Genomic DNA, 24874 nt, shown 5'->3' with positions numbered 1-24874 from the left:
AGTCCTAGAGAAAATGTGAAAATAAGGGGAAAGCCTTGAAATCAGTGGGTTTCAAGATGCTGTTCTGAATACAAGCCACCTGTGTACATTCATAATCCAATAATTAATAATCCAGCATCTTTTTATCTTAGAAACTCTCAGGAGTAATTTCCACATCTGAGCACAGCACACATCATAAATCCACTCCAAATGATTTTTAAATTTGTCCTTTCCAATTCTGGTTTAAATTGACATTTTGTTCTGGTTGAAGTGGCATCCTCAGACGCCTTCTCCCCTGCAATTAGCTGAGATTAAGCAGTTGGAGAAGCAGCGCAGGAAAGATCAGCAGTGCTCATAGTCTCTGATGCCTTGATCATACTGAACAGCAGAACAGCAGTTGGCTGTAGTTTGTGGCTTTGTTACACAAATAAATATATTTCTCAGGCTGCTTTAAAATTATCCATAGCAGGCTGTGCCAGCACATGCATCTCTTACTACCAACAGTCATATGCCAGAGTCTGTGTAGAACACATAAAACTCATCTTTTGCTTTCTTCAGTATTTGTTATCTTCCTGCACTATTTAACTGTTTAACCTGAAAAAAAAACCAAAGCCTAAGCACATTGCAATTGCCAATCTGGATTTATTTAATCATTGTCATTCTGAAAGCATTCGGAGCTCTGAGTTATTAGTATTTCCTAAGTGTGCTACGGATCTTTTTTCAGCATGTGTGCCACTATCCCAGTAATGTGAGCAGCCCGAGACAGGCAGCACAGCAGAGGGTTTTAGTCACACCCTATTCATTGAATTTAATAGCAGTTGAGCAGCTAAAACCCCTTATCGGTGCTGTGGGAGTGCATCCCAGGGTGAGCGTATGCCGGCCCCAGCTGCCCGAATCCTATCAGCTAATGCTGCCCGCTTGGCTGCACCGTGGGTATGGCGCGCATTAAGGGAGCAAAGTTTGATACATGGGCTGAGTTAATGTGAGCATTTGGAAAATGAGATGATCTGTGCAGTCACACTCATTTCTTAATGCTTTGAAAAACTTGATTTTTCAGCACTGGGTATGTGCAGGCTGGGTCTAAGATGCTTCGGTACACCTGGAGTAGTTTGGGTCTTGTAAGTCAAATGAAATCAGATCAGTAAACCCACTTCAACTCACAGAAGAATTTCAGATGCTCTCCCCTTAAATAGGTGGCCTGTGCTTTAGATGCCCTAGATACTCAACAGAGTTTGGCAGTGCTGATGGTTTTTTTCCCCTCAGACCCTCCCTAGATAATATTTAGGAAGTGAAATCCAAGTCATGTACACAATGAGCTGCTCATCTCTTCATGTGGCCACTAAAATTCCCCAGAAATTGCATGTTCTCCTGCATGCAAAACAGTGGAGCATTGGTTGTGTGAACCGCTTCTGAAACAAAGCGGTCAAGAGGATGGGTGCGTGGATAAGGGGGCTCAGAGCTGAGGAAGAGAGGTGGGTGCAGACGGAGATCAGAAATAAAGACAGAGATGATTAGAAAAAGAAAACACTTTTCTAAAAAAGATGGGGAAAAACTGTTTAAAAAAATCATTCTGTGCTATGGGAATTCCTGCAGGTGGACTCCTGTGGTAGGTTCATATTGAAAGGATAACATCTGGCTCTCATCAATACACGTTGAGCAGTGCCTTTAAGTGAATTTGCAGAAGAAGAAAGCATCATTATCTTCATTTTACCTGCGGGAAAGCTTAGGAAAAGAGAACCAATTTGCTTAAAGTAAAACTTTCTTCCAGTTGAAACAGAAATAGCCTCGAGTCACTCTTCACTGCTCCCGTGGAGGGGATCTGGCTCTGTCATGCCACAGGTCTGGGTGTATGCAGGGTGAGACAAGGGGATTTTGCCATACATCTCTCTTTGTTGCACAGCTAGACACATTTGTTAGACAGAAGCAATCACTTTCTCCTTTTGTTGTTCAAATTTCATGGTTCCTTCCCCACCACTCTGTTGTTTAATAATAAAACATGCTGCTCACTGCTGCTTGAATCATGTTTTGAAAGTTTCCTGCAGAGTTCCCATAAAAATATGGACCAGTTCCCAGACAGATAATCCCACACAAACGCAGCACAGCAGACATCCTCTGGATGATGCTGCATGAGGAACACCAGATATGTACCTAGTAGGTATAATGGGGCTTGGGTTTGAGTGGGAACCGCTTGTGGCAGTGGCCACTCCATCCAAGCTGGCCCAGCCTGCTGCTCACCTTCAGATTCCTATATTTAGACTTAAAAAGGAAGGAAGGAATCCAAGAGGAAATGATCTGTGTGGGTTCAGCTACTGCATCTGCTGGCAGGTCACAGCTGACTCTGCTGTTTGTTCTACATGTGTTTGCTGCCTTTGTTAATCCCAGCAGGCCAAAGTGATTTATTTTACTCTTCTCATTTTGTAAGTCATCCATTGGCAGCAGCCAAAGTCAGTCAATTGCTTCAGCCAGAGCTCACAGCACAGGCAGCAGTTGCACAGAGAAAAGATGGTGAGGAACAGAATGAGGAAAAGAATGGGTGCATGGTGAGCACTACAAACCCTGCTGCTGGTTGCCAGAGGTTTGGTCAGCCAACCTGTGGCACCCAGTATTACTTAATGTGAGAAAAGAATCCAGGCAACAACATAGCCACTAAGTTCTGAGGAGCACCACCTTCACCAGCAGAAACCTTCTGGTCCAGCTTAGGGCCATGGAAGAATGCACTGCAGATCTGAAAACTTGCTAAAAGCCTCATGACTGTAAGAAGCAGCATTCCTTCCCCAGAAAGCAGAGGTCACCATGTACCTACTGTCTATCCTTCTTTTCCTCTGGGCTGCAGTGTGAAAGTATTCTCCAGTTAAACCCCATGAGGGTGAGAATGAGATCCAGAGGATTTCCTTTCTCCTTTTCCAACATTGCTGCTCTTTGTAACCAAAATACCTAGAGGCAAATAGGTGGTATAAGAGAGTAAGAGTAATTTTGACAGTGAATTCCCACTTTTTTATTTCATGAAAGTGATAGCAAAATACTTTATTTATTATCTGCAAATGAAGCTCACTTCGGCACAGGAAAAGTGTGTTAGCTGTTTGCCCTGCACCACCCCATAGGCGACCACCTCATACTCAAATGTAGTATTACTGAAGTGACAGATGGCAAAGTCATAACAGATACCAGTTTAACAAAAAGCAATAGCGTGTTTCCCATTAGGGACACTACAGAGGGAATTTAGGCAAGCAGTAACTGCCAAATTATAACTTGCTTTAGACCCAGAGTTTGAAACTTCAGCTTTTGAGATTTTTTAGTGAAATTCCTTGATAGCAGATGAGAAGCTCTATTCTGAAACAGTTTGGGAAAGACCACTGAATATCACATCAGACTACTAGACTTAGTTGGCTCAGGTGAGACTTTAATCACAGTTCTTAAACCAAGACTTTCCAAACATTGGAAATTTCAAACATTTAGCATGGAAAAATAGAAAAAAATAATTAAAAAATGATATGCCTCTATTCTTTTCAAACATGGTAGGAAATGGTGACTTCACCTCAGCGTACGTCAATGACAAGTATGTGAGAAGCAAATCATGAGAGGAAGTACCAACTTTTCTCCATTGTGCTCCTTGCTTAGTCTAAGGATTTGTCTTATTTTGCATTCAGCTTCAAGGACCCCCACAGGTGGTTTTGCAAATGCAAGCTATGGCACCAGCACAGCTTGTCAGTTTCAAAAGGCATCTGAAAACAATTAATGATTGCCGTTCTTGTAATTCTGCACAGTGAACAGCAGCAAGCACATAGTGAGAAAATATCGAGGGCACCTCCGAACAAAGATCGAGTCTGGAGAAGGAACCATCCCAGTGCGGTGCCATAACGCGGCTCAGACGTGGGACGGCGTGCTGCTGGGCGAGCAGCTCATCACCATGTCCTGCACAGACAAAATCGCCAGGTACTGTAGCATCTCATGTGTACGCATCATGAATCTGCTTGCATGTGGAAATGAAGTTTGATGATGATGGCTGCTGGTGGGGAATAGCTCATAGGTCCTGACATGGACTCCCCTTATATGCAAAGATAGATCCTATAAATAGGTGGAGTAAATAGAATGGTCTCCCAAATTCTCCATGAGTCATTAGTTGCTCTTTACAGTGTGACAAAAATATAAACTCTCTTCACAGCATTTTCTGCCAGTAGAATTTCAGTGTGCAAATAAAATACATACACTCTGCTCTTACTGGATCATTTACTGCAAAACTTGCAAACCAATCACCATGCAGATAAACTGACCTCATCTGCACTGATAAAGTGCCCTAAGTGCTGTTAAGAATATTGCTACTACTCTGAATGTCATTGCAAAGCTCTCATGGCACACCCACCTCTGTGGCTCTACTCTGTCTTGCACATATAACATATCTCTATGTAGAGCAACTTCAAAGTAACAAACATTTCATAATTATTTCATGGTGGTACTTAAAACATCAACACACTTGTTGTTTTCTATTTACAATATTAACTAATAGCAAATGAAGATTATCACAAATTGAAATAAAAATGTGCACATCAGGATGTGTATTGTATATACCTATACCTACATGTATACTTTTCTTGTAACTTTATATATACATAACTTTATATATATATATATATGCATACATATATTATGTGTGTTAGCTAAACATCACAGAATCACAGGATCATTAGGGTTGGAAAATACCACCAAGCTTACCTATTCCAACCATCCACCCATCACCCTCGTGCCCGCTGACCATGTCCCTCAGTGCCACCTCTACTTGTTTCTTGGTCACATCCAGGAACAGTGACACCAACACCTCCCTGGGAAGCTCTATGTTTAAAATGCAGTATATTGGAGACATAAAAATGTAAACTTTATGGTAGAATTCTCTGCTGGAATATCCTGCTTAAGATCTCAGTCAAATTACAGCAGCCCAGAGTTTGGTTCAATAACTGAAGGTCAACATAAACAAAATCTTTTTAAAAAACGTATTTTTGTTCAATGTAAATTTATGAATTCTTCTCTCAGCTTTAACTGGATGACCTACTGAAGTTCAATTTCTCTTTAGGCTTAGCAAAGCCTGGCATTTCGACAGAAAATAAGTACAACCTAACAGACAAATGGAAATATTAACAGGTTCAAAGGACAGAAGACAGAATCCACACTCTGCTAAGTGTAATCATCACAAATATTGTGTTTACATGACAGATAAAGAGCATCTTCTGCTATCATATTTTCATTTATTTATAAAGAGATAAAAGAAAACCCAAACAGTTTTCAGCAGCTCTCATTCTTTTCCGGTGCAGCTGGGTTTTCCAAATTCAGCCTCAAAGAAATAAACAAATTCAAGTTTCTGAATTGAAATATTGCACTCTCTGAGGTTTTAAATGTCATTAGCCAGTGAATTAAATATCAGCTTTGCAAATAGTGTTACATTTGCTGTTGATGGGGATGCTGACTTTAACTCACATTCTCAGAAGCTGCATTTTCTCCAAGCACATCTGCTAAGCACAATGAAAAAACCTTTCCTTTTCGCCAACTCTCTGAACAGCCTTAATGTCTGTGAAGGAAAAAATCTATCACAATATTTTCCATTATATATATATATATATATTTAAAATATCTCACCATTGCTGTCATTATTGCAGTGTTGCGTGAATTACTGCAGTGTGTATTTTGCACTATAATTCAACTGGGCATGGGATTTTCTTGTACAAAACAAAGAAAAAAACCAACAACTGTTAATCTCTGCCTTGAGCAGCACATATTTACTCTCACAAGGGACAGTTAAATGCCCAAGTTAAAAGAAGAAGGAAAAGCAACATCTGTAGTAATTGTAGTAGGCTTGTGTTGCAAAACTCACCACTTCCAAGCATGTTGGCTCCTTGGTTGCTTGTTTATCAGGTTTAGAGCTCTGATACAGTGAAAGTAGATAGAAAAACTTCTAAAGCAATCACAAAAGCAAATAGATTCAGAAATTCAAGGAAGGGGGTATAGACATTCTTAGCAAAGGGGAAGGATGGAGTTAGGAAATGATCATAGGAGAGATTATTTATGGGCATGGTGCAAGGAGCTCCATTAACTATAAATGGTGGAAACCAAATAGGGGGATCCAAGTGAGGATTTTGAGGAGAAATATTCATTCAGTAATTAGAGAACAGAGAGTTGACAGTTGAAAATCTTTTTGAGGCCTTGAGCAAGTGAACAAATCTTTCTAGAGATGCTCCCAACCACAGCTACATTTCAAGCTCACACATTTCCCTTTCTTTTTCTCCTGTGGTCACATTGTGAGATTAGGTTCTGTGACTGTTTCCACCAGGCCACAGACTGCACATTTTTGTATTACGCTGCCAGCTGGGTTCACCAGTTCTGGTCCAGGAATCACTGCACTAGTAGAAACAAAGCATCAACACGGGAAGCATGCACCAAAAAAAATCTCTTGTATGGGAGAAAATAAGCAGTCCCCTAAGGGCAGGCCACAGATGAGGACTGCAGTGAAATGAGCAGCTAGAAATTTTAGGCAGGGCTTAGGAGAGAGTGGTGACACAATTTTGGATTTAGCATTTCCAATAAACTTTATCCCAAATTTAAATTTACCATATAAAATACAATCTCTGATCAATCTTTGCCCTTCTTTTCCTTTTCACTCATAAGAAGTCAAAGGTTTTGTTGCTAAACCTCTGTTTCACCACGTATACGGCCATTTTGTACATTCTTTCTCTCTAGCCATAGAAAGTACAGACAGGAGAACAGCAAACGAGGTAATTGCTGCGGGAAGGCTTCTTCCTCCCTTTCTCTACCCACCTTGAGAGACCAGAAGGTGGTTTCTGTGTCATTCTTCAGATTCCAAATATTTAATCTAAAACACAGACAGCTAACTCTTCAAATGTCTGCAGGATGCAGGAATTTGGTTTCATATCATCTGGACTTGTCTCACAAAATGGAAAGAAAAGAAAAAAAAAAAAAAAAGAAAGAAAAATATCTCTAAGTCTCTAAGGCTGAAATTCATGTTTGTATAACCAAGATTTGACAAAAAACCTGACTTGTATACTTTGGATTTTATTGCTTATAAAAGCCCCTCAGGAGCAGTGGGCTATTAGAGAATGTTTCCCCATGAGAATCTAACCAGTAGCTGTTAAAATATACATCATTTTGCATTATTTGCAAAGGACATTGCTATCAGAATATCAAAGACTCAAGAATAGAGTTAGCCAGAAAAGTGAGTAATATTCTATAAATCATGTATCTAACAATTTATGTTCTTTCCTGCTCATAGGATAGCCACAAGCAGAGAGCAATTTAATCAGATTTATTTGTTATTCAAAGGAATTTAGCAATTTTTGTTACTATCAACACAAATTTGAGAGGATTTGATGCTTGGTATGCATTATTTGAGTTCTGTGGCTGTGTTGAGATTGCAGGATAAACAGCCTAGTATCATACCCATTCCCTTACTGAATTAAAGCACAAACACTTCTGGCATGAATACTCATGTTATTTGGCTCAGGCAGGGAATTATGAGGTGAAATTCTGTGACTGTATTATAGAAGAGGTCAGACTAGATCTTGGTGGCTCCTTCTGGCTTTAAAAACTTATGCATTTATATGTGCAAATTTAAAGTTAGGACTCTGTGAATCCCCAGATAACCCACCCTGAGAGAGTGTTGGCTTTTACACTCAAGTTCTGTGAATCTCACAGTGCAGCCTTCTTGCTTCACATTTTAAGATTCAACCATTCTCCTTATATCCAAAATTCAGTAGTTACAATAACACCGAGGATCCTGACTTTCATTTCCCTCTTTAATGCACACTGTGAAAAAGTAGCAATGTCATGAACAAAATAATTCTGAAAAAGAACAACTGTTTGGGGAACCAGTTTGTACATACTTTAACATTTTCTTGATAGCAATCAGTAGTTGTATTAATAATTTTTATATCAATCCATAATAACTGTGTTTTCCTCCCAGATAGCTGCATGGAAAGGTTTGTCTGTTGTCTGTGGTTGGCACTGGGAGCACATGAAGGAGGCCACCATAACACAACAGACACATAGCATAAACCAGCATTCCTAGGTCATACACCACAGCCAGACAAATGTATGAAAGCTATTCTGAGGATCTAAGTCCAAGTATTCAATGTTAAGATTTACTTAAAACAAAAATTAATTCTTATCTGGGTGTCCCTTTGAGTTCTGTGGTACACAGCACTTCCCTGGGAACCACTTCCTTGGTCAACCTCCACAAGGGAACTTGAGCTCCTAAGCTACTGCCAGGGCAGAGCGTATTCATACTCACTGGACACCTTAGCTGCTATATTTGCTTTGGAAATGCCAGCTTTCTGTGCATCCAACCTACAGTGTACAGACATACCTGTAAATGAGTGAGACACAGCACTTAGTCTCCTCCAGAAGCTGACATCTGCCAGGTGCCAATCTGCAGCTGCCCTTACAGGGTGCAGGCATGAGAAATGTGTTTACACAGGCTCTGAGGGAAACAGTCCTCACAAACACTGTCTTTATTCAGCAAATAAAAGCCAGAATTCAATGTGTACCTTGTAAGCTTTGGCCTTAAAATTGTTTTCTTGGTACAGCTTCTCAAAAGGTCACCTTTAAAAGACTGTGTGTTTTCTTGCCGCCAGGTTAATGGCCATCAGCTTCCTTGTGTTTCACAGAACAGTAGCATTAAGTCTGGAGGTTAAATAGGACCTAGAACATATTAATTATACCTCACCTATAAAATGTCATAAGCAATTACAAAGAACCTCCAAATTTGGCATTACAGCCCTGACAGCCTATTCTTGTCCATGGTGAAAGTTTATGGATGATGTGGGTCCACAAGCTAGAGCAATCTTTCCTGAGAATATCTTCAGAGTACTGCAAGATGATGTGGTCTTGTACTATTTCAGGTTTTACCAGCGGAAATCTGAAGAAGCACTTTACAAAATGATTTAGTTGCACTGAGCTACATTTAAGTGTGTGTAAAACTGCAAGACTAAAAGTCGGTGTCAGAAATTGGCATTCTTAGATCTATTTTAGCATTAGCCTGTTGACCAGAGCCGTTGTTAACAGAAGACCTGACAAGGTAACTCTTAAGAAAAGCTACTTCAAAGGCTGCATATTAATGTAAATGAAAATCAATTAGCACAGCAAGATCTTCAATTAGAGGTGATTTGTGCACATGATAAGTAATTCTCCCTCTTAACCCCTTTCTATGTGACTGAGATTTCAATTTCAATCTTTCACCACAAGGTATATTCCAGAAAACATACATAAACCACCTACTGTTAAAATACAGATCAAAAACTAATGCGCTAGTTCCAGTTTCCTAACCAATAATAGCTAAATGGTCACATAAATAGGAACACCACAGGTGTTCTGCTGAGTGCAGGCCACCACGAATAACAATTTATATTGTGTGAAGCATAGCTAGAAATACTGGTAATAGAAACTGTAGCACACGAGGTTAACCATGTGCCAAGTGGATAAGACTTAAAGCTCTTAATAATGACTAAAAATAAGTGTGTATTTTATAAAAAGCCCAAAGAAAAAAAAGCTTTGAAATTCATCAGCTGGGGTCTCCAAAGGTCCCAAGGAGACATTTCAGTCTCAGAGAGATTCAATGGTAGGGATACACTTTTCCCTGAGATGTTTTGTTGAAGCATCAATGTCGATTTCCCCACATCTCAGCCTCAAAGGGATTTGAGATGTTATGATGATGTTAATTTGTATGATCATACGGGTAATGCTGAAAATAATGGGGATGACATGGGGATGCCTTTCCCTGCATACTTTCCTAGTGGTGCTGAGCAGCAAGGAGGGTGGGTGCCAGATGGAGTTTCGATGTGCCCGGTGGGGCCATGAGAGCACAGCATCTCATTGAAGAAAGACGGCCTGCTCTGGGATGCCTCACACTCATCCCTGGCATTTCCGTGATTGACAAACAGGGAAAAACATATTGACTTAAGGATTATCTATATTGGAATCTGGACACAGGATTTTGTCTTTGTAAACAGTGCAGTAATATCCGGTGTTTGAACAAAAGGAAAAGTGTGCTTTCCCTCCATTTAAAGTACCAAAATCTCCCATATGTAAGTGAAAAGGGGAAGACATTTAGTTTTGTTTATCCTGCCTGCTGAAGATTTGGGGGGCTTTTAAAACCATTTGTGACTAAAGGAGCAGAGAGTTGATTTTCTCTGTATTGGAAGCATTATTAAGAAGAGCACAACATATGAGTTATTAGAAAGCTGCACAGTCTTGAAAACAATCCTTAAAATCCTTGACAATTATGAAAATTCAGAATGATCCAGCATATTTCTTCACAGGGAGAAAAGTTACCTTGATATATCAAGGACTTAAAATATAACACTGTGATGCTCTGAATAATAATTTTACTTTGAAAAGCTGCATTTGAAGTGAGCACTTTGTTACAGATGGGAACACAGCTATTTTCATGCACCCAAATCAGGCTACAGAGAAATCACTTCTTCAGAAGTGATCAGTCTTATGGATAGTCTGACTGCTGCTCTTTACCTATCATCTACCTACAAATAATCCTGTAGGTGTTCTGCTTACCAAGGGATACATTTATTTGTTATAATTCAGTGTAGTATCCATGTCTGTTGGTCAAGGGATGAACAATACACAGGACAAAAGACTCCAAAGACCTTCCTCTAGGTGTTTCTCAGTCAAATCTATTCACTATGCAAAATGCTGAACTGGCAGCCTTTTAAAGTAGATCTCTTTATCCACAGAACATAAACAAACTGATTAAGTGAAAACTTCCACCATCAACAACATGCTTTTACTGTGCTCTGAGGGAAGGGAACAGCAGTGCAAGGGTCTTGTTTTGCTTGGCAGCTCAGAGTAGAACAGCTCTTTCCCTAAAGCTTGGTTGGACTTGGACTAAACACTGACACTGGGCCATATTTGCAAGCAAAGCTTCTTTGTTTTTCCATCCCTGTTCCCTGAATGGATGCTGACAAAAGGCTGTATCAAACCAGGAAGCAACCAGTAGCATGTCACTCATCACATGTACTGGTGGTAGCGCCATCCCTCTCATCCTGTCTCCCCACTGCCAACATGGGAAACAACAGGCTTGGTGTTACTCAGAGAGAGCCAGTAAGGCTCCCAAGCTGCTTTCCCCTCTGAACCTTCAGCACCTCTTCTGATTTCTCTGCCCTTTATACCATAAGGTGCTATCTAGCTCTGCGTCAACCTCTTTTTACAACACCTGTTTCTTATCAGGCTTATCTGTATTTGTGCCCCATGTGTTCCCTTGTTTCTTTGGTGTGACCCCTCCAACCAGTCAATCCTGGGGCTATTTATACTCACCATTGCTGACATATGATTTTCCTCTTCCCTCAAACTTGACTGGATCTTCCTTCGAGACAGGTTTAATTGAGGAACTGTGGTCTCTAGCTCTGCTGCCAAATAATGCAGCAGACTTCAGCAGATCATACTGCCTTTCCATGTTGATTCCCAAGCATATATAAAGCATTATGAGAATTGTTTATGAAATGCTTTTAACACACAGGGGCTGAGCTGATCATGGTTATGCTGCAATTTCCAATACTGTATTTCCATCAACTTTTGAATCCCTTTGTATGCAAGGATGAACATGTTCAGAATTAGGCAGAGAAATATACCTAAAAAAAAGGCAGGTTTCTTGCAATTCGTTTCAATGAAATAATCACTATTACCTTGTAATTTATGATCTGAACACAATCCCCTATCCTAGTAAATAAAGCTCAGATTGTTTCTTGTGATATGCATATAGTTAAAGTTCCATTAGTGTTGAGCATACGTTGGTCTCCTGTTTAGCTGTACTTTTTTTCTCTCCTTCAATCAAATCTACAAGGGATATTTTTAAGGAAATGTCAAATGAACCAAGATCTCAAATTTCCATCTGGACAAAGATATCACTGTCTAATTTCTTTACTATCCTCCAAAGCTGATCTGAAGCATAGTGCTGTTATCAAGTTCGACTCTATTTCTTGAGCCTGCATTATTAATTTTGCATCATGATAAGATATTTATTCAAAGAGGCAGCTAGTTCCTTCCTTTAAAAGTGATGTTATTTGAAGGAATGACCACACTTTTTTTTTCCCAACTGAAGTTATGCAAATCTGATCGACTAAAGTAAATGTTTCATAAAACCAATGACTGTTTAAATTGTGGGACTAAATTGTTTGTATATAAATATTACCTTTTATATTCCATTTGAGTTTTATGTAGATGAACACATTACTTTAATGACCTGCATTTACAGAGGGAGACAGGGAGAGTCTGACTCTGAAATCCTCAGCAGCCAGATGGCTGCCTTTTCTTGCATGAGATTAAAAGATGTTTCTCATTCACAGCCCTGCTTCGGAGGCAAATTAATATAGCCAGCTAAATTGCTTGTGTTTTTGGAATAAAATTTAAAGAGAACTTTTTAAAGCAATTGGTGTCACAGGTTCTTAGAGCAGATTGCTCTCCAGGTACAGCATGCTGGTTTTAAACATTCAGTAATTAATGGAAAGTATTCCGTGTTAATTGACTGCTTCAGGAAAGGGAAATATAATGACTTCTTATTAATCACGAAAAGAGACATACAGCATGGAGGTACTGCAATAATTGCACTAACAGTTGAGAAATGTTAATTAATGAAAAGAACAATGATGTAAGAAATTAGCTACATAATGCTTGCTGCTGATGGAGATTGTGCTTTAAACACATTATTTAGCATGGCAGCTACTGAATGTTGCCATAAATAGCAGGCACCTCTTATCTTTTTCTTCAGTCAGCTATGGATTTCCAAATGTTACCAGTATTTTGGTTTTTAATGAGCCAAAATGTGCTTTGCAAAACTACATTTTCCAAAGAGTTTTCCTTTCGAACTCCTGAAGTCAAAACTATTCAGACAGATTGATGGCATTCAACTTACATATGAAATATTATCCAAGGGTAAGAGAGCACCCATGCCTATTTGTGCCTAGTATGATGTAAAGAGCATAAGGATATTAAAATGATGAACAGTTCGGAAAACTAACCAACCAGCAGTGACAAGGAACTCAGTCATTAACAAACTGAAGGCCCCAAGGTTTCCACCATCACTTTGTTGCACATTTTGAGACAGTAACAAGGTAAGATAAGCTCCTGAATAGGAACACTTTAGAGAAGGATAAACTGTTGGTTAAAAATACATTGCCTTAACTTGTAACTCTTGCTTTGTCTTCAGGAACAGAATTTCATTCTTATAGATTTCTTCATATATGTCTGACTATTTCTGCAAGAAAATGTCAGTCTCTGAGGTTTTCAAACATTATTCACAAGATCTTCGACCTAAGTCACATAGCATCTTGGTTGTACAGCAGGGGAAAGTAGTGATACAAGATAATGGATAAAGATGAATATAATAACAGAGGCACTCAGTTCTACCCTTGTAAGTGCAAAAAATATGGATGCAGGAAAAAATTAAATTCTGCTAAAGACATGCCAAAAGATCTTCAGTCAAACTAATATGCATGTATAAAAAATAGGTTTCCATAGGAAGCTGGTGTTTGCAATAAAAGAAAACAGAAATAAGTCCCTTGAGTCAGGGGCAGCATAGTAATATAAGACCATTGCTTTGGGCGAACTGGTCCTAAAGGTGTATCATAATCTACCAGTGCAGTGCCTTGTGACTCATAGCACAATAACAGGAAGGTTTCACCCCTTATACCTCCACCCCACACATTGACCTTGCAGATTTTCCCAGGAAAATTCCTCCACCCATGTATTATTTTCTTCCTCTTGAATTTCTTTTCCAGATGGAACATCCTTGGGCTCCAAGGTGCTCTCCTCAGCTCTTTCATCGAACCCATGTATTTACACAGCATCATTGTGGGAAGCCTCTATCACACTGGTCACCTTTCCCGGGTAATGAGCCATAGAATAGAAGATATTGGTCAGCTGCCAGCTTCGTATCGGCGCAATCAGCTTCTTCTCAGTGGTAAGCAAACACCTGCCCGCACAACAAACAAGCCCCTCCCCCATCACTAATTGTATAGGTCACCAACAGGAAACTTTACATGTTTGTAAGTAAATCATTAGCCCATGATTTCTTTTTTTCCTTCTGAGTATTAACTTGTAGAATAAAGAAACATGCATTTAAATTCAGTTTTTCTTTAATAAGAACAGAGTTTGGTAGTGTATGTAAGTTGAGTAGAAAAACTGCTACTATACTAAGTGGGGGAAAAAAAAAGTTATTTCTAAGTGAAAGATCTCTAGAAATCAGGAATAAAGTTTTTAGTACATTTTAGGTTTGCATCTCTCATCCCACCCTCCCCCACCCAATGACAGTGCAAATGTGCATTGTCAAGAGAACTGCTCTTCATACTTTGGACCATAAATGCAGCATTTCCACCACTGCCTTTTATGTGAAGCTCCTGCTCCCATACAAACTAGCAATCATACTCAGCAGATGGCCATCCAAGAAGGGCTGTTGGCTCCTGCAGGTGGTCCTGCCTACTCATCAGTCCTCCAGGAGGCATTTGGGCTTCCTGCTGAGGATGCTTCTGGTTGTGTGAGCCATTCTGTGGTTTCCAGCTATCTTTCCAGGTTCCGCCACTGCCACCATTCTTCTCCCCAGCCCATCTCTCAAACCCTGGTCACCATTTTTTTTCATTTCTAGTCCTTCCCATCTCCATCCTTGCTTCCATAGCCTCCACAGAACAACTGACCAGCTGCATTGCACAAATTCCTCAAAATCTCAAATGCCTTCAGAACCTCATGAAGCATGTGAGTGCCAAGGGCCACCAGCTCTGCACAGGATCACACCATTATTTTGCTCTTTGGCACTGATACTTGCTTTTCAAGAGGATTCACTAAGAAATAAATATGGTGTCAGAAATACAAAGATGGGACGTTGGGCTGTGTTACTGGAGTATAACATTGCCTTTCACAGTCTTCTAGGTTCCTAGGTTCTGTGCTGTTATGTCCTTTAACTTTCTTAGCTTTGGTGTTTGTTTGTTTCTTTTTATGTGTCTCTGTGACAAAATTAGTTTGACTGAGGCAGAAGTGGTAGATTAGCCACTGGGAAAATTCCCAGGATCTGTTTAATGCATCTGGTAAGTGTATTGTGCATGCACATGTTATGAGATGAATAGGTCAAAAAAATTTACCTTGTTTGAATGGCTTATCTCAGTTTTTAATTCTGCCTCCTACTTTCTTCATAGGAATCAGACCAGACAGGGATTTTAAATTGCAGAAGTCCTTCAATTATAAGGACACTAATAATTGAGACACTTCATCATAACACTGCAAGCATTTTGATGGAGAGGACAGTCAGAGTGTGTGATGAGATATCCTGAAATAACTCGTTGGTCCCAGAGAAAAATAATCAGTGAGGTTTTCCACTCATTGCAGTCCCAGATGGATGGAAATCCTTTCATTTGCTGGAATTACTCTTGGGTGCATTTTTTTAGAAGAAAGAAAAGCCCTGTTTCATTTTTATTTCCCTTTCTCTTAAGATTCAGGCCATTCTAAAGTGTATTGTGAAGAGGCGTGAGGCTTTGCAATGAGGGAGAGGAGAATAAGAACAGATTTCAGTTCATATTCCATAATGCTCAAGTTCATATTGTTTGTACAAAGACTTTCCTATTCCTTCAATTTCCTACAGTCTTCTATTGTATTCTTTGTTGTCTTGGTTTTAAGGAAGATATTTTTTGCATAAAGGAGAAAAAATTATCTAGATTATTTGGGAATTACCTTTCAAACAAATTCAGAACAATTACTTGTCAGAAAAACATGAAAAAATATTACAGAAAGGATCATAACCAACACAGAATATATCCAGGCTTGCCATCCTATTTCTGGCTGTCATGAGTCTCACAGTTTTTGCTTTGAAGCATTTTCTCAGACAATGATGTGAAAATATCCTCTACTTACCTAAATACATGAGCTGATATAGGATAGCTAGGAAGAGAAAGACAGAAAGCTGAACCAGCACAGAGGATTTCCTAGGCAATGAGACAAGATCCCATACTCTCACAGATGTCCACTATGAGCAGAGAGAGCTTTGGGGTGGGCATAGGATGGGGTGTACATCCCGCACTTCCTAGCTAATGAGTAGAACAGCCTGCTGTGTCCCTGGTGTTGCCTTTTCTTTTCTGTTTTCATGGCATTTTGACTGATTTAGTGACCTGTGGCAGATTCACAAGGCAGTGTGTTTGCTATCACATTTTTTTGGCACCCAGACCTGTTGGGTGCTATCTTTACAAAGACTGTATGCGGTGTCAAGCAGCAGATTCTGATCTTGTTCTGTAAAGGGGCATTTCAATAGTGCCGGGAGCTATCTGATTTTCAGGCTTTCAGTTTATATCCTGTTGCCTAGGTGAAATGGAATTTTAGATGCAGACAGATCTGTTATCTCAGGGGGAAAAAAATCAAACAAGGTATTAATACAACATGAACGTGTTTACAAATTCTGGGAGAGGTTATGGCTTAGCTGTAAGTCTCTTCTACATGGTAGTGAGTTCAGTCCCAGTGATTGAGAGGGTCTCTGCAGTTTCACAACACAAAGTGGCTGTGCCAAGCAATTTTTCCCTTTATTGGTCACCTTTCTCTCATTGTGTGGCTCAGTCCTGCCACACTCTTGCAGCCTGTTCATAAGACAGAAAGGACCACGTTGGAAGAAGAGAGAGCAAACTGATGATCTATACAGTCTCTTCTAACCTAAACCATTCTATGATTTTAATAGTTTTCCTCAGATTAATGATTTTTTTTTTCCTGTCAAGTTAAAAAGATCCACAGGAATTGCTAAATTATCTCTTTGAGGTGATCAGACTAGTAGCACTTAATCAGCAGTGACAACAGCAAAAGTCAGTGTATTTACCCAAAGACATCTCATGAGCCTCAGTGAACCACCACAAATTATCAGCCTCTGAAGGTTTCAAGCTCTAGATAATATTGGTGTCCTTCTCTCCTGCCAGGGGTTAGTCATGCTGATGCTCGGCAGCCTGGAAAGTCTCCCAGCTTTAGCGTGAACTGGATTGTGGGGAACACCGATCTGGAGGTTATCAATGCCACAACAGGAAAGAGGAACTGTGGAAGCCCCTCACGGCTCTGCAAGCACATGCTCTTCGCCCGGTGGGCAAAGCTTCATGGCAAGGTAGGCCTGGCACACTGATGGGATACTGCTGCCAGCAGCAGGTGGGCTGATCCTTACCCAGTAGTCAACCCTGTCTTGGGAATCTCATGATGAAGGTACATCCACAACCGTTGTCCAGCATTCCTCCTGATGGGACCTGGGTTGGGCCAGAGGTTACTAAAAGCCAAGATCCTATGGTAGCTGAGGTCACACAGAAAGCCAACAGCAAAATCGCAGGCACATTTGGAAGGGACATGTGTGTTCTGGTTGTCCATGGCTGTAGTTTCAAGCTCAAGCAAGCAATGTTGAATGCCAGTCAAGCACAACAAAAAAAATTTCACATTTTGCTTCAAGTATCTCTTTGTCTACAAGGGGAGTCCTCAAACTACCAAGTCTCAGAGGCCTGAGAACAGCATTTGTCACAGCCTTGGAAACATCTATATTTCATTGCCTACACAGCAATTTAAACTGCCAAATTCAGCTGCTTCCAGTCTCACTCTAGTTAGCTGATTAAAGCAGGTACTATGGATTGGTCATTCCTTTTTCCTCACCCACTCCCCTAGATGTGTTATTTAATATTGATAATACCTAGCTGCTCCTCAAAAGGTGACTTCACCAGATGCTGAAGTCTCTCTGATTTCATTACTCAGTAGCAGTACAAGCAGTACAGGCTATACTTAGTTAAAATGACAACCACTCCTTGACAGCTGGACTTCCTCTAGAGAAGTTGGCTATGATCTCCCACAATAGCATGGAAGTCAACTTGCCACTGCACTTCACTTCCCATGGATGGAGACAGGGACAGGGACAGATGGATGGCTTAAACTACAGGGTGGAGCCTAGAGCTGAAGGAAATGAATAGAAAAAAGTTCATCTGGAATATGGGGAATAAAAGAAAAAAAAAATGGTATGGGAAGTAAAGGAGAACCAAAGGGAGTTGAAAGCAGTGAGCCAGTTTTGAGGGCTGAGTGAGTACCTTGGAGCCTTTTGCTTGCCAACAGCTGGGAAACACAAAGTTGAGGAGACACAGATATAACAGCATTTTGAAACAGAAATGGGCCTAATATATAAAGAATGCTTTCTGCAGTCAAAGTCCAAAACCAAGTCAAAGAAAAAGGTATTATAACAGCAATTCAAATCAATGCTGTGATTTTACATGAATAGGATTTGGCCATCTAGCAAGGGGCAAGGCTTCAATGTCTTCTGAATGCTTGTCTCGGACATTTCCTTTGTTTCTATCATTATTCTTGTTTTGGAGTCAGTGTTTGTCTTCCTACCTAAACTTTCAAGAAGGTGCTGGGGAAGAGGAGCACCTGAGTCAGCAAGACTGACTCCTTCTATTATGAGCAGCAGGGAAAACATGCAGTGTTTCTTCAGCTCACCTTCTTTCCCTGATACAATACTATTTTGCTATATGAAGGCTTGTCAAGAATTGTCCTTCAGTCTATAAAAAGGGGACAAGAAATAAATCATTTTATTAAGTGCCCAAACCTTATTCATATGGAGAAATTAATGAACAAGGCAGAGAGATGGCAGGGAAGATTGCAGCCCCTTCCACCAGCAAACCCATTCAGGAAGGCCTATGTAACCCTCGGGCTGGAACACGACCTCCTGCACTGGCTTTGCCAAACACCTCGAAGCTGAGCAGGCCCATGGAGTGTATCCACATGGCACCAAGCAAACCAGATCAGCTCATTCCAAGCTGCATGATTGCTCTTTCCTGGAGTCTCTCTTTTAGAATTTCCCCATTTTACAGAGAAGAAAAACAGTGTTGTTTACTCACCAAGGCTGTGCTTTTAATGGTGTGTTTTCCTACAGGATGCTATTTCACTGGCTTGTAAGCATTGGACTTTCACCTGCCTGCTTGCTCTAGGGCTTTTTCCAGACTTTGGGTTCTTTCACATCATGTCAAAGTCTCACTGCTGTTTTGGTACTGCCGAGGCTTTGGCAGGTCAGAGAAAGCTGTTTGGTTCTTCTGCACAACTCAGGGTACTGCAGTCTCTGTGTGCTCCAGGTGTGCGTGTGTGCAGGCACTGTCTGTCTATCTATCTATCTGACTGGTTGGCTGGCAGCAGTGCTCACTCCTCCAGCGGCATGGATGCAGACACTAATTTCTGTCCCATTATGGGCAGTTCTCACAGCATTTCTGACAATAACAAATACAAGAAGGAAAAGGGAGAGTACACAAGGAGCCTTTTCTCCTGTGGTCTCCTAAAGCTGTTCAGCCAACCTGAGCACATTATTTAAAAATTCTCAGACTGGGTTTTTCCCTTTCTTTTCTAAAAATCATCTCAACCAAAAGGTAGACAAATGCACAAAACCAAAAGGTAGACAAATGTTTGCTGCTGCCAGTGCCAGCACCAAGGCAGAGCTGTTTACCTTCCTACTCTTTGCAATGGTTTGGAACAGTGTCGCAGGCATTCAATGCTTCCATTTTTGTTGTTGTTAATCCAAAGGTAAACACACAAAGAACATTGATAGTTTGTTTGTTGCTGATGACATGTAGACAGGAAGATTATATGGCTACTGAACCTCCTGTTTCTCTTGGCTCGATGTCTGATTTTTATTATTATTTTATTTTTCCCCTTCCCTGCTTCTTGCTCTGCAGCTGAGCACGCGAACACCAAGCCATGGAGACATGCCATCGATGTACAGTGAGGCGAAGCTTGTGGCTCAGACATACCAGGCTGTCAAGCAGCAGCTGTTTAAGGCGTTTCAGAAAGCCGGGCTGGGCACCTGGGTGAAGAAACCCCCAGAGCAAGATCAGTTTCTACTGACTGGGTAAATCACTCAACACCTTTGCTATGCGACCAGATCGAATCAGCTTGTGAGGAGGCTGGGCAGGACTGAGAATGGAAGCGCTTTGGTATTTAATAGCAACCTCCACAGAAATATTTTATTTTAATTCTGTATTGGAAAAACATAAATATAAATATGTCTGATGCACTGAAGTTGACCTTAGAAAACTGCTTTTTCATGATCCTTTCCCAAGAATGCACCTGTCCAAATTAGAATGTCAGTCCCACAAAGATTTTGCTTGTCATAGTTTATTGCTGTTGGTATTCACAATCTGAGATGTTAGCAGGCCACCTGGCAGATCCCAAACAGAATTTGTTTTCCCTCACAGAGTCAGTGCAAGAGTCATCACTGAATAATGGAAAACAGTAAGCAGAGATGAAAGCACCCCAGGCACTAAGCAGGGCCCTGGGCATCCATAGTCATCCACAAATAAAGGTGTTGAACCTCTATGCAAAATCATCCTGTTCACTGCCTAAATCTGTGACAAAGAATTTGGGCCTTGAAGATATGCAGAATTTTTAAGCTCCACTTCCCACTGCTGACTCAGCACAACGCTGGGCGTCAGCTTTCTCTTGTTGTTTACACTGCACTCCTCTGATGCCGTGGACATTCTACTTCCCACCATGCCTCTGATCCTGGCCATGAGTTTCACTCACTGCAAATCTGAATTATCTGAGCCCTTTCACACCACACTTGTCCCATTATAAACCGACTGGGTGTCCCTCACCCACTGGGGCTGGGGCTCTCCATGGTGCTGAGCTGTAGGATCACTGTGAGGATGATCCCAGATCCAGAGATCAGGGAACGGCTGCAAATCATTCAGGCTGGAGCCAGCAACCCAGGCCTCAGATCTCACAGCACCTGAGAATCCACCACTCTAAATTAAGTCAGTGTGAGCTCAGGATGTTCCCAGTTGTGTTGGGTATCCACAACAGACATCCCAAACTAGGCAGTATGTTTGGTACTTTGCTCTTTCCTGCCTCAGTTTCTCCATCCGCAAAATGGGGATAATAACATATGCTTCACATCTGAAGAAGCTGGCAGGAACAGAGTGTTCTGGACAGGTCCCAGATAAGCCAGATGCTGTCACTTTTACAGCGAGTTTCACCTCTGCACACCGTCCAAATTGACATAAGCGCAGTAGATCTACAAACTTGGGTAAGATCCCTCTCCATGTAAGAGTTTCCAGATTCTAACTCTGTATAAATGACAAACATTATTGTTTTTCAGTTAGGAGGCAAGTAACCTTTCCTGTATAATTGTAACTGGATCTGATGTTATCTCATTTTTGAATCATCCCAAAATTCATCAGAATGCAAAAGATGCTGTCATGGGAGAACCAAGCTTTGATAGTCCCACTGCAGAATCAACCTTCAAATGCCCTGCATATTTCTTTTATGTTTTTATTATTTTTTTTTTTTTCAATGACAGGATTTGCGGGTATGTAACTACTGTTTTCTTTTTATTCTTGTGATTCTCTTTAAACCTGTATATAACATGCTGCTACTGATTTGTGATAATTGTCTTGGTATTTTCTCAGAACTGTCAGGTTGAGTTACTTTTCAAACAACACAAGGCTCATATTTTTCCATGTAATTTCCTTTACATAAGAAACTGTTCCTATCAATAAAGATAGATGTTCTTTGTATAGGGTTTATCATGTTTGGAGAGCCATATTCAGTAAATACATTGTTTATTGATGCCCACAATAGAATAGCTACAGTATTTTGATGAAATTTTATTTTTAGATTATAAACTGCAAGATGTATCTATAGTGTCTTGTATAAAAACAATTGTGATAAACTAGAATTTTTAAATTAGATAAAATAAAGCTCCCTCCTTCCAGGAACCTTTTCAACAAAATAATACATTCCATATTAACTACCAAAAATATTTAAATAATAATAATAATAAAAAAAATCCTTAGAGTAGAAATAGTTTAAAAAAAAAATACCCAAGACATTTTAAGTAATGGAAGCATTTTGTGGTACCCACTTTGTCAATATTTTAACTACTTTCTCAGCCATTCTGGTTAGCATTCTGAATATTTCTGGCACCTGCTGGAGCTTCTCACTCCCTTCACGTGGTCCTTGCCTCCAGCACAGCCATCCCTACTGCAACGCCCCTGCAGCGTCTGGGTGACAGGGGAGCAGCAGGAGGGCTCGGGGTCATGACCATGGCCAGAAGTACAGCAGATGCTGTGGGTAATGCTATAGTGGTGATGGCTGCAGGGGCTGCTCCCAATGAGGGAGGGAAGCCATAGGAGAACCAAACTGGAGGATGAGGGCTTTTAGTCAGAGACCCACAGGACATGGGGAAGCAATATCTTCTGCTTTTCCTCTTCAAGTTAGTCTTCATCTGGCATGTGAGAGACCTTAAGGCTTCTCCTTACATTTCCCAGCCCTTCGCTGCCCTCCTTCAGCCCCAGTACAATGGCTGCTCAACAAGTGCATAAAGCTCCACAGGCTGGTGTTGCAGCCAAGGTGACAACAAAAGGCTGCACATGGTTATTTTTAAGGATGAAAGGAAAAGCTTGGCAAGATTTAATTATCCTTTGTTGCAAGAAATACATAAATGAAATCCTGGATTGGGTTGCAGTGGGGATCAAATGGAGCTCCCACTGCAAGTGGGCATCAGCTCGTCCCTCTGAAGGCAACGGAGTTGCCCCTCCACTTGCACAAGGGTTGAATGTGACCTTAAATGTCTACTTCTTCTCATTATGTGCAGTGATAGAGTGTGATGGGACCAGCTCCCAGAAGCACGCATGACCTACATGCAGCATTTCCTGAAGCAAAGGAAAACTTGCTCAGTAGTAATCTTTTAGCGAAGATTCTGTACATAACACGCATGAGTGAATGGCAATACTGTACTAATGGATGTACATTTGTAACATTTGTAAAAAAAAATAAAAAAGAAAAAAGAAACAAGAAAGGACAAGAGAAAATAAATCTGAATTTACATATGTCAATTTGCTGCTAAATTCTGTAAATTGCACTTCAGTGATACCTGATAAGTGAATGTTTCTGTTAAGTGAATAAAATGCCAAGTAAAATTGTTCTTTCACTGTTTGATGACCATTTTTTCACAGTGGCTTAAAAATCAGTTTGCAAATGCTCCAAGATACACTAACATTTTTTACACACATAGTAGATCTCTAGTCAACACGTTCTTGTTCTGTTTGGATTTGATCTGTCATAAGAAACATACACTTGCATTGATGGTTGCTGGGAGGGAAGAAGCCTTCTAGGGACAGTCAAAGATGACTGAGATCAGTCTGCCACCAACGTATTTCCAGGTTACTCTAGAAACTCTTTCTCAATGAAAAGTAAATACGTCTTTACAAACTCACACGTCACGTGACTTGCTGTCTATAGCTGCTTCAGAAAACTGAAGTGATTAACAAAAGGCCTGAGGTCAGTGCATCTTTGCAGACCATTTCATCAGTGGAGTGGCCCTGGATCCCTCCTGAGTTAAGTTCCTCCGCCTTAAGTATTTAGTTGCAGCAGACAAGAATCACACTGAGCCCAAATGATATCATCTATGCAAAAGTTTAACACATTTTAGTGCTTAGGTGCTGAGATTATTTCCTCCAGCCATTCCTTATAGAGATCTCCAGTGTTACCAGCCTTTCAGAAATGCCAACTGTAAAAGTATTAACAGTTAAAATTTTCTAGAAAGAGACTTTCTTACCCTTCCTTGTGAAGATTTGTTTCCAGGATTAAATTGAGCTTAACAGCTTCCAGTGAACCCCCTCAGCTCACTGGACCCCACAGAAATTTGTTTGCTCTTGTTGAAGAATTTGATGCTGGATCTGCATGGGCCATTCCATGGGTCTCTTTCCTGGCACAGCAGAATATCATCAGTGGCTATGCATATCATTTTTTTCAAGGTTAGACACTGCAGCGGTTGCCTGTCCTTAGCCTGAGTCTATGTTTCTATGGGAAAGGTAGGAGAGAGGAAGAATAAAACATTTACAGGGTGAGGTTTTCTTCGTGCAAAACTTACTGTGAGCTGATTCATCCACACTGGACTTGTGACTTGAATAAGCATCAGATTCTCAGCATTTATAGATCTCAACGTTTTTCACATAATAAATTATATCCCTTATATATTATATAGTATATAGTTGAAGCAAATCCCATCATCTATCTTCTCACCACAGGCTTGTTACTTCCCTATCAGCAAGGATGTTCAAGCCAGCAGAACAATAAGAAAGGAGAGAAGCTACACCAGTAAGGCTGTTTGTGCCACTAACCACACTCAAAGTGGTGAAGTTGTCATTATTTTCAAGTAGAAAATGTAGTAGAAAGCCAGAATTCCTGGCTTGTTTGATAAGCAGCATCAGCTTGCCCCACAGAGGAGCTTCAGAGGGGACACATTCCACCTCCAGCTCCAGATATGAGCCATGAAAGTGGTGACAGCCTCATATGTCTCCATGATCCCCATCACCTGGGGCTCCCTGCCAGCCTTCCCAGCATCCTGGGAGCCTCAGCCCACACCTGGGCAGTTTGGCCATGTCTGAGCTCACCACAGGTGGTTCCCAGCCTGTTTTCCCCTCCACAATCAGCTGCTAGTGCCCAACTATGGCAGGCACTGCGATGTGATTTGGCTGCTGAAAACAACTACAAAGCAGTCATTAGAGGAAATTATATGGATGGATTCTGTATTTAATCTCATTGAGTTTAAAGGCTAAATACCAGAACTGCGCTTAAAACTTTACAGGCATCCACCCCAGGATCATCAGACGCAGTTATTTCTTTTCCAACTGTATATTGGAAAAACAACAACATAAAACACGAACAAGCTGGTACATCAGCTAACAGAGGGCTTGAGAGAAGTGCTTGTTTCTGAAATGAAATAAATAAGTCCTTCTGCTGCAGTTAAACCTCAATAGCCCTGCTTGTGTGTTGAAGAATGAAATAGCAATTTAAAAGCTTTTTAAGCCCTTTGATTCATTATTGTTGTGCCTACTTTCCGGCCCTTAGACCTGAT

General features: G+C 40.7%; 1 protein-coding gene across 3 annotated transcripts in view; it reads left to right on the top strand.

Moving 5' to 3' along the window:
* The window catches only part of ADARB2 (adenosine deaminase RNA specific B2 (inactive)), a 286410-nt gene extending 263470 nt beyond the window's left edge, over positions 1-22940 (top strand). For all 3 annotated transcript variants that reach the window (XM_015853321.2, XM_032442988.1, XM_015853322.2), the window contains 4 exons: positions 3744-3912; positions 13764-13945; positions 16926-17104; positions 19692-22940. In XM_015853321.2, the coding sequence (XP_015708807.1) occupies positions 3744-3912; positions 13764-13945; positions 16926-17104; positions 19692-19868 (707 nt within the window). In that variant the 3' untranslated portion in view covers positions 19869-22940. The remainder of the gene's footprint in view (positions 1-3743; positions 3913-13763; positions 13946-16925; positions 17105-19691) is intronic.
* The last annotated feature ends 1934 nt before the right edge of the window (positions 22941-24874 follow it).

This window comes from Coturnix japonica, chromosome 2, assembly GCF_001577835.2.
Source record: "Coturnix japonica isolate 7356 chromosome 2, Coturnix japonica 2.1, whole genome shotgun sequence".
Classification (NCBI taxonomy): Eukaryota; Metazoa; Chordata; class Aves; order Galliformes; family Phasianidae; genus Coturnix; species Coturnix japonica.
Note: the sequence above shows the minus strand (reverse complement) of the source record. Positions and strands in the feature narration are given on the sequence as shown.